The 10,906-nt window shown below is 41.6% G+C and overlaps 1 protein-coding gene across 2 annotated transcripts in view; it reads right to left on the minus strand.

The window, feature by feature from the left end:
* Window positions 1-388: 388 nt before the first annotated feature.
* Window positions 389-10,906, minus strand: part of LOC123985749 (protein Atg16l2-like) — a 25,155-nt gene continuing 14,637 nt past the window's right edge. For both annotated transcript variants that reach the window (XM_046073594.1, XM_046073593.1), the window contains exons 13-18: window positions 9,917-10,034; window positions 9,690-9,795; window positions 5,928-6,080; window positions 5,795-5,842; window positions 3,434-3,535; window positions 389-2,367 (exon numbers count right to left, since the gene is read on the minus strand). In XM_046073594.1, coding sequence (XP_045929550.1) covers window positions 2,274-2,367; window positions 3,434-3,535; window positions 5,795-5,842; window positions 5,928-6,080; window positions 9,690-9,795; window positions 9,917-10,034 — 621 coding nt within the window. In that variant the 3' untranslated portion in view covers window positions 389-2,273. The remainder of the gene's footprint in view (window positions 2,368-3,433; window positions 3,536-5,794; window positions 5,843-5,927; window positions 6,081-9,689; window positions 9,796-9,916; window positions 10,035-10,906) is intronic.

Here is a 10,906-nt window from a genome sequence, read left to right on the forward strand (position 1 = left end):
GTTGTTGGGCTCATGCAGTTACTATCACTGTCTCATGTAACTGTGCATGGGCTCACGGCATTAGTGATATAATATGAAATCTTGATAATGCACACTTGGTTTTCAAATGTTTACAGAAGGTATTGGCTGTTAATTTTATTGTTTATGCATTATGTAGTTGTAAAACTTGAGGAAATGGATTCAGTGTGTGTGTGTATCAGTACATTTTAATCTTTACAACACCGTGATAATACTGATAATTTTGGTCTCTATAATCGTGATCTGAAATTTTCATACCGTTTTATCCCTAGGACGTAGTTATTTTAAGCCAAACCAGGATCTTTTCCTTAACCTAACCAAGTAGTTTTTGTGCTGTAACCTGACCAAATTGCAACGTTTCATGACTTTAATAATGTGCCATTTCAAAATGCCTATTTTTTAAAATGCTAGCGTTTTATTTTGAAAGTCTAACCGGACGTTGCATATTTATTCTTGCTAAGCGTTGCTAACTTGACCACGGAGCCTTAAACGTATAAATATTACGCCAAAGTGCCTTGACCAAGAGTCAGTATGTGACGAGTCGGGAGTGAGAACGTGTTGGTCAGATCCTTATTTAACAAACATTTAGGAGAATATAAGTAATCAGTACTAAAAGGACTCAGATCAAAATATGGCTCCTAAGTTATTTATACTCCTTTCAATTATTTAATAGTATTTTATTTTATTTTGGCTGTTTTGAAATGTCCATTAAATGTAACATGTGTTCCAATAATCATTTAGAGCAACTTTAGCACAGGAAGCAGGAGTTTGTTCAGGGAGTTTAACATAAAAGACGACACGGATCGTCCACGAGTTGAGCCTCCATCAGAACCTCCGGCCGGCGAACTTTCTCTCTTCAGACCCGAGAGGCCAAACAAAGGGTTAAAGCAGAGGCCTTTTAGTTGTGAATCCACCGCAGAGCTGCAGACTTCAGGACCAGAACCACCTAAATCTGATCTTGTCTGAAAGCAGCTCAGCGACTTCTCCTCCAATCAGAACGACCTCACAGATTTTCTTTCTGAGAAAAGGAGGAGCTAAACTCGCTGACCTGATCGCTCCTTCAAAATAAAACTTCTGGAGTATCGTCCTCGTCAGGCCGGTAGTGAACACAGGTGACTGCCCCTCTGGAGGGGACATTTCACACATTACAAAGAACATTTTAATAAGATGAGAAGGAAGTAGGGTTGGACGATACGGCCAAAAAGTGTTATCACGATAAAAATCGTCATCTCTTTCGATATCGATAATTATCACGATATCAAATCCTTGTTTCTTTCGAGTTTAAATGCTGATTTATGCTCCTGAGTGAAAGTTGAAGACACCTGATGGTTAACTGTGGTTTTAACTCGTCTTTATGGTCAGAACACTTGATGTGGATCCCTTCACAAATCTGAGGTAGAACATTCAAAACAATCATGATAAAATCAAATATGCACGAGTAAAATTAAGTAAAAGCTTTTTTCGGTCCTTTTTCCTCAACAAAATAAACATCTTAATAAAATAATTAAGCCCTTATTATATTGCGATAATTATTGTTATTGTGTTATTGTCCAGAAGGAAGCTAAATCTCTTCTTTTAAACCCTTATGAATCCCTTTAAATCCCTAAGGACAAAAATGTCCACATTTAAACCCGCTATAACTCCTTTAAAAGTGTAAGTATAAACGCATACATATTAGCTTGGGGTGTGACGAGATCTCATGATATTAAAACATGTTGATATTTCACTTCCAGGTGAGAAAATGTCTAAAAATGTCTCCCTCACAGACGCCCTCCACCTGTTTATGGTGTCTCTCGTGTCCATTATTGGGAACACGACGGCATTCCCACATCTATGAGCATGTATATGACTGGATGCCTTTATTATATATTTTGAACTCTTATTTAAATGATCTTTGTAATGTGTTGTATGATGACCCTGATGACATGTTGGCCTCATTATAAAGTTGTTCTTTATCACAGGAAGGTTTGGCTGTTCTGGTTGCAGGTTTCCCTTTGTACAGTTGACACAGTTTTTAAAAAAGCCCAGTGTGTCTTCCCTTTTTTTTGTCTATTAATTATTAATTGTTCCCGAGTTAGCAAATGCAGAAACAGGCACCGAGCAGAAAGTTTCACATCCCGTTGGTCCAATCGACAAATAGCTTAAAAAACAAAAACAAAACACTGGTGTTCCCTTTGACATCTCTCAGATCGGTTCTTAAAGGTAAGGCGTGTTGTGTTGCTGTAACAACGTGACCTCCTCGTGGATTGGCTGTTTCAGATGTCACTCCAGAGGACGGCCAGCCGACTCTTGTCCACGCTGACGACATATTCACCGGACAGAGACCAGGACACGGCACTGATGGACGAACTAAAGACAGAGAGGACGGGGGTTATTAAAGGAACCGAAAGTAAATCTCTTTGTTCTCGGACTTCAGTAACGTGTGGAGTCCCTGAGGAGGAGACCCGGGGCCACTGTTGTTTCTGTTAAACCTTAAATGGATTAACAGGAACACTTAGAAAAACATTATTTATCCTGGAGTCTTTCTATTCGTCGTGAGGAAACCAGTTAAAGGTTCTGGTAGAATTTACATAGAAAAAGCTTTTCAACACTTCACTGCTAACTATAATAATATTTTGAGTGATTTTCACTAAAGATATGCACATTTTTATAGTCGCCCTTCATTTTTCTAGTATTTTGGGTTCCTGGCATCTTTTTACTTTGTTACAGTGACAAAATGATAAGTTTTATAGCTGAAAAAAAAGAAACCATGCGTGCAGGGTAAGGTCACTTTAAAGGTGTTTAACTTTACTTATGTGTACTGTTTATTGTTGTCCTGCATGTTTGCATGTAACAAAAGTAGATTGTGTGTTGTTGCTTCGTGTTATTTGCATGGCTAGCTGTGTCTAAATGGTGTCTGCTGTTACTCTACTGATGTTTTACTGTTTCTGGATACTTCGCATGGGTTATGTTGCGTTTTTTAGAATTCATGTTTTGTTTTTGTTGTTTTTAGTGTTTCGATGTACTGTAAATTATTTATTTATATTTTTAAGGTTTCAAAACATCTTGCCGAAAGTCTACAGTTTAAAATTAGCCAATAGGCTAACACAGGCACATTTTGTTGTTTATTAATGTGCGATGTCCTTATAAATAAATAATTAATTAACAAAATAAAATAAATTAAAACATACAAATATGAGTGAGATAAAGTCTGCTAAAATTAACCATAATGACCCCGGACTCCACAGAGTTAAAGTAGTAAAAAGCTATGGGAAATATTGCTGTACTCTGTCTTTCACAGCTGCCGGAGTCCCTCAGGGAAGCATTCTGGGGCCTCTGATGTTTCTATTAAACCTGATCTTTCTTCCTAAACTGATTTAGTTGTGACTGGTTGATTCCTGTATTGATCAGATGATCCATATCTCTGGTCGGTTACCTGTGTTTGTCAGGTAGGCGGGTCTCCAGGTTGCCTGTGGAGACGTTCCAGATGTAAACTGCACCGTCTGCTGATCCGACTGCGAGGTAGCAACCGTCTGGACTGAAGAGAGAAAACCTCCAGTTAGACCAAAGGCGAACTGTTCTAGAAGGATCATTCACAGAACCTGAACCATGTGGAGTGCTAGCACAACCTCAGCTCTGCCAGGATCCTCCACCTCCACCTGACCTGAAACGGGTCACGTCAAAGTATCAGGGTTTTGTTCCTGTTCCCGCCGACCTTTCAATTAACAGGCAACCCCGCTCTACCTCCTGAGCCACAGCTGCCACAGGATGACAAAACCAAAAGTATGACGCTGGGTCTCTGGATTCAAGTTAGACTTGCTGGGTTCAAGTGCGTTGTGCCTTAAAGAGGTCATATTATGCTCATTTTCAGGTTCATAGTCTGATCGTTAAGAAGGAGGAGTTTGTAATCAGCTCTGGCGTGAACCGGTAGTCGGTGCCGGGGTTATGTGATCCAACTTCTTAGATCTAGTCAGGGTTCTGGCAGCTGCGGATCTGGGTAGGCCAGAGAAAAGTGCTTTACAGAAGTCGAGATGTGATGATGGACGAAGGGCGATTTTAAGAAGGTGGAAGAAGGCAGTTTGCCTCATATACTTGAAGTTTGGCTTGTAAAGATTTGCAACAGTTTTAAACCGGACTCTGTCACTGATATGTAATCACAGGTGGTACCCATAAACACGAACTGTCTCAGAACAGCCTCTGTTTTCTCATTCCATTGGTACCAGATATCAGGAATTGTCTCCAGGATACTGAGAAATTAGAGAACCCATCAAATCAAGTGTTACCAGACAAACAGAACAAAACGCAGCAAGGTTTTGCTGTGGATTTGATTAATGTTTCAGCTCGTGGATCTATCTGAGCGGCTTTATGATGATTTACCAGCTGTTCATGGCCGGCTCTGTGTGGAACCTCAGCAGGGAACCCTGACTGTCTGTGTGTGTTCTGGTGGAAACACATTTATAGATTTTAGTGTTTCTGTCAGATGGCTGAAGAGACACAAAGCATCGTGGTCCTGCTGTTGCCATGGGAACTGCAGAAATTTAACCACGCAGCATCTCACACCCCCCCCTCTGTTCACCTCTCTCAGCTTTCTGGTGGAATGTTTGGATCAGAAATCCAGTGATCAACACGAGACACCAGGTAACGTAGGTGATCAGACATGTTTACGGGTAGCAGCTGTTCTCCGTCACAGATGAGTACAGTTATCATCTTTCTAATCAACCGGTAAGAAAACTGCAGAATCTGGAGGTTTTGGATTTTTTCTTTGTGAATAAATTTTCTTACTTGAATCTTAAAGCCTTGCGGCGTCACAACAAACACACTTCATCAGATTAGTCATCAACGACGCTCCGTCCCAGCAAATAGGAACATAATAATGTCATTAGTGTGACGAGAAGAAGAAGAAGTGGACGTAGCCGCCCTGACGACACCCGTTGGTGTGGACCGCCGTCCTGAAGCCTCCAGTTTGTCATATATTGCTTGTCAGTAACCAGACGAGACGAGCAAGCTTGGTTAGCAAGGTGCATCTGTAATTCAGGTTAACTGTGATACTAGCTGGATGCTAATTTTGGCTAGCGACAAACAGGCTTAAAACAAAACATACTCAGCGGAAAAATTAACAGGTGACTCCATAAGTGTGTCTTTTATAAAGCTTTTCACATCAAGGACCCCTAAATTAACACAGATTAGACCACAGACCTCCACTGGATAAGATTTTGTCCCAGGGTCCCCCATCTGATAGGATTATTGCTTTTGGATGTTTTATTACAGAAAGTGTTTGAAACCCATGACCATAATAGTCAGCCATTCTGTCACTGAGCTACTTATGGATGGAATTTTAATAAAAATAAATCATTCCCCTTTTTGCTGTGGACCCCCTGGAACCCCCTCAAAGAACCCGCTTTGAAAACCACTGTTTTAGGAACACCAAGACAGGAACTCTGACAGCGTCCAAACACAAGTTCTCAGCTGGTTAAATGTACACAGACCAGTCGCCTCTATCCTGATTGCTTTGTCAGCTTGTAAATGTATATTATTGCATTAAAATGACTGATGCATTAATGTGTTCATCACTTTAATGTTGCAGCTGTTAAAGGTGGAGCAGCTTGTGATTTCCACCCAGAGATCAATAAAGTTTTATCTTAATCTTTAATACCAGACCATATTTTATCTGCTGATTTTACTCAAGTAACTGAAGCTATCAGATGAATGTAGTGCAGTAAAAAGTACAATATTTCTCTCCGTTCTGCTGTCACAGTGAAGTCAGGTGACCAGGTGAGTGACGTGCCGGTAAACTCACCTGATAACAGCTTTGGTGCTGTCGCTGCCACATTTAAAGCCCTCGGCTCTGACGGACACAGACACACAGAATCAATCAGCAGCTGTTCAGAACAAACACACAAGCTAACTTTACCAAACTGTGACGTCTCTACCTGAAGCACACGCGGTCGTTGCTCCGCCTCCTCAGGTCGACCAGCTGGAGGCAGTCATCACGGCAACAGCTGAGCAGCTGACGGTGGTCGGGGCTGATGTCCAATGAGGTGACTTTACCCTGAGCAGGATGCTCTTGAACACAGCCGACCGTCCTGAGGGACGACAAACCAGCTTTGTTTACTTCATCTGATTTCCAGTATTGATCCCGATCGCTCACAGTTTCTGAGTGACGCATCAGCGGAAGATCAATACGGTGAAGTGTTTCTGTGATCCTGAGAGCGAACTTCGACCTGCACTGACAGTTTAACCTCCTCCAGTCCTCTCCAGCCCGGCTGGGAGTGATTTTTTTGAGACTTTGATACATAAACAACTGATAAACAGCTTTACAGATAAAAACTAAAAACACAGAGGAGACACAAACAAAACAAATAAACCCCCATTTAGATTAAATTCGAGCCTCATGAAGCCAGAATCCATCTGGAAAATTCCATTTTCTCTACATGCTCTAAATTTGGACATCATGCAGCGAGACCGGACTGACCAATATGTGCCGACCAATCACAGAACAGCACATCATGTCCTCTGTGTCTGCGTCCACAACAACAGATCTCAACAGTGAGGCCTGTATTGGGATCTTGAATGTAATCTATAATTTGGTAACCATCCGATGCAGACTCACCACCAGCTGCGATAGATATGCTCCTGTAGAAGCCGCAAGTCTGTCTGATACTAAACTTGTTTTTAAGAAAAATCATAAGTAGTTCCTTCACTCGTTTAAGTAATAATGTACACAGTCTTGTACTTTTATGCCTTTTTCCGTTTTTTCTTGTAGTTTTTTTTGCTGCGATTCAAATGTTTTATGGTCATCAGAGTTTCCTATACCAAAACAATCCCCCGCCCGCCTTTCACGAATGACAAATAGCAGAATCGCTGAATTTGACTATAAAAATTAAATTAACTGTAAAACATGGAATATTGTGGAATTTGCCAAAATGTTTAATGTTTGATTTATAAAAAAAAAAAATAAAGGGGGTTTTCAGCATTACAAGTGTTGACAAACAAAAAAACTACGATGCTATGTTTTGGCGTTTACAGGCTTCTCTGTGTCTGTGTTTCAGCGAGGGCGGGGCTCAGTGTGGGCGGGGCTCAGCGGTTTCTCCAAACACACAAGAATAAAGTGGTGAATGAGTGAAGTAATAAATGAGTGCAGTGGTGTAAAAGTAAACTTGTGAATGACTGAAGTCATGAATAACTAAAGTGTTGAATCAGTGAAGTATTGAATGAGTGAAGTAATGAATGAGTGAAGTGGTGAATGAGGGAAGCATTGAATTAGTGAAGTAATAAATGAGTGAAGCGTTGAATTAGTGAAGTGGTAAATAAGTAGAGAAGTGAATGAGTGAAGCTGTGAATGAGTGAAGCGTTGAATTAGTGAGGTGGTTAATAAGTAGAGCGGTGAATGAGTGAATGAGTGAAGTAATGAATGAGTGACGTGGTGAATGAGGGAAGCGTTGAATTAGTGAAGTAATGAATGAGTGAAGTAATGAATGAGTGAAGCGTTGAATTAGTGAAGTGGTAAATAAGTAGAGAAGTGAATGAGTGAAGCTGTGAATGAGGGAAGCGTTGAATTAGTGAAGTGGTAAATAAGTAGAGAAGTGAATGAGTGAAGCTGTGAATGAGGGAAGCGTTGAATTACTGAAGTGAAGCGGTGAATGAGTGAGGTGGTTAATAAGTAGAGCGTTGAATGAGTGAATCAGTGAAGTATTGAATGAGTGAAGTAATGAATGAGTGAAGCGTTGAATTAGTGAGGTGGTTAATAAGTAGAGCGGTGAATGAGTGAATGAGTGAAGTGGTGAATGAGTGAAGCGGTGAATGAGGGAAGCGTTGAATTAGTGAAGTAATGAATGAGTGAAGCGTTGAATTAGTGAAGTGGTAAATAAGTAGAGAAGTGAATGAGTGAAGCTGTGAATGAGGGAAGCGTTGAATTAGTGAAGTGGTAAATAAGTAGAGAAGTGAATGAGTGAAGCGGTGAATGAGGGAAGCGTTGAATTAGTGAAGTAATGAATGAGTGAAGCGTTGAATTAGTGAAGTAATAAATGAGTGAAGCTTTGAATTAGTGAAGTGAAGCGGTGAATGAGTGAATCAGTGAAGTATTGAATGAGTGAAGTAATGAATGAGTGAAGCGTTGAATTAGTGAGGTGGTTAATAAGTAGAGCGGTGAATGAGTGAAGTGGTGAATGAGTGAAGCGGTGAATGAGGGAAGCGTTGAATTAGTGAAGTAATGAATGAGTGAAGCGTTGAATTAGTGAAGTGGTAAATAAGTAGAGAAGTGAATGAGTGAAGCTGTGAATGAGGGAAGCGTTGAATTAGTGAAGTAATGAATGAGTGAAGCGTTGAATTAGTAAAGTGGTAAATAAGTAGAGAAGTGAATGAGTGAAGCTGTGAATGAGGGAAGCGTTGAATTACTGAAGTGAAGCGGTGAATGAGTGAGGTGGTTAATAAGTAGAGCGTTGAATGAGTGAATCAGTGAAGTATTGAATGAGTGAAGTAATGAATGAGTGAAGCGTTGAATTAGTGAAGTGGTAAATAAGTAGAGAAGTGAATGAGTGAAGCTGTGAATGAGGGAAGCGTTGAATTAGTGAAGTAATGAATGAGTGAAGCGTTGAATTAGTGAAGTAATGAATGAGTGAAGCGTTGAATTAGTGAAGTGGTAAATAAGTAGAGAAGTGAATGAGTGAAGCGGTGAATGAGGGAAGCGTTGAAATAGTGAAGTAATGAATGAGTGAAGCGTTGAATTAGTGAAGTAATAAATGAGTGAAGCTTTGAATTAGTGAAGTGAAGCGGTGAATGAGTGAGGTGGTTAATAAGTAGAGCGTTGAATGAGTGAATCAGTGAAGTATTGAATGAGTGAAGTAATGAATGAGTGAAGCGTTGAATTAGTGAGGTGGTTAATAAGTAGAGCGGTGAATGAGTGAAGTGGTGAATGAGTGAAGCGGTGAATGAGGGAAGCGTTGAATTAGTGAAGTAATGAATGAGTGAAGCGTTGAATTAGTGAAGTGGTAAATAAGTAGAGAAGTGAATGAGTGAAGCTGTGAATGAGGGAAGCGTTGAATTACTGAAGTGAAGCGGTGAATGAGTGAGGTGGTTAATAAGTAGAGCGTTGAATGAGTGAATCAGTGAAGTATTGAATGAGTGAAGTAATGAATGAGTGAAGCGTTGAATTAGTGAGGTGGTTAATAAGTAGAGCGGTGAATGAGTGAAGTGGTGAATGAGTGAAGCGGTGAATGAGGGAAGCGTTGAATTAGTGAAGTAATGAATGAGTGAAGCGTTGAATTAGTGAAGTGGTAAATAAGTAGAGAAGTGAATGAGTGAAGCGGTGAATGAGGGAAGCGTTGAATTAGTGAAGTAATGAATGAGTGAAGCGTTGAATTAGTGAAGTGGTAAATAAGTAGAGAAGTGAATGAGTGAAGCTGTGAATGAGGGAAGCGTTGAATTAGTGAAGTAATGAATGAGTGAAGCGTTGAATTAGTAAAGTGGTAAATAAGTAGAGAAGTGAATGAGGGAAGCGTTGAATTAGTGAAGTAATGAATGAGTGAAGCGTTGAATTAGTGAAGTGGTAAATAAGTAGAGAAGTGAATGAGTGAAGCGGTGAATGAGGGAAGCGTTGAATTAGTGAAGTAATGAATGAGTGAAGCGTTGAATTAGTGAAGTGGTAAATAAGTAGAGAAGTGAATGAGTGAAGCTGTGAATGAGTGAAGTGTTACCTGGTGTCCCAGACTCTGATCTTACAATCATAGTGTCCACTGATGATACAGTTCTCAGAACAGACCAGGTCACTGCAGTACGACGCCACTTCAACTACCTGCACACCTACAGAGGTAAGTTCATCTTCATCAGTCCCTAATCAGCCGGTCATCGATGATTAACCAGACATCGATCAGTCAGTTATCAGCCAGTGACAAGTTATCAATAAATTATTGATCAGACTCACAGGCGGCTCTTTGTAGGTCCCACAGTCTGATGGTTCTGTCTGCGCTGCCAGTCACCACCTGGTGAAGAGAACTGAACCTCGCTGCAGTTACCTTCCTGCTGTGACCTGTCAGAGTCAGCTGAGACAAGGAAGACAGACAGGTGAGACAGAGAGAGAGAGGGAGAGCGAGACACATACAGGTGAGACAGAGGGAGAGAGGGAGAGCGAGACACATACAGGTGAGACAGAGGGAGAGCGAGACACATACAGGTGAGACAGAGGGAGAGAGGGAGAGCGAGACACATACAGGTGAGACAGAGAGAGAGAGGGAGAGCGAGACACATACAGGTGAGACAGAGGGAGAGCGAGACACATGCAGGTGAGACAGAGAGAGAGCGGGAGAGCGAGACACATACAGGTGAGACAGAAAGAGAGAGGGAGAGCGAGACACATACAGGTGAGACAGAAAGAGAGCGGGAGAGCGAGACACACACAGGTGAGACAGAGAGAGAGCGGGAGAGCGAGACACATACAGGTGAGACAGAGAGCGAGCGAGACACATACAGGTGAGACAGAAAGAGAGAGGGAGAGCGAGACACATACAGGTGAGACAGAAAGAGCGAGACACACACAGGTGAGACAGAAAGAGAGAGGGAGAGCGAGACACACGCAGTTGAGACAGAAAGAGAGAGGGAGAGCGAGACACACGCAGTTGAGACAGAAAGAGCGAGACACACGCAGTTGAGACAGAAAGAGAGAGGGAGAGCGAGACACACAGGTGAGACAGAAAGAGCGAGACACACGCAGTTGAGACAGAAAGAGAGAGGGAGAGCGAGACACACAGGTGAGACAGAAAGAGCGAGACACACGCAGTTGAGACAGAAAGAGAGAGGGAGAGCGAGACACACGCAGTTGAGACAGAAAGAGAGAGGGAGAGCGAGACACACAGAGGTGAGACAGAAAGAGAGAGGGAGAGCGAGACACATACAGGTGAGACAGAAAGAGAGAGGG

Source organism: Micropterus dolomieu, linkage group LG17 (assembly GCF_021292245.1).
Source record: "Micropterus dolomieu isolate WLL.071019.BEF.003 ecotype Adirondacks linkage group LG17, ASM2129224v1, whole genome shotgun sequence".
Classification (NCBI taxonomy): domain Eukaryota; kingdom Metazoa; phylum Chordata; class Actinopteri; order Centrarchiformes; family Centrarchidae; genus Micropterus; species Micropterus dolomieu.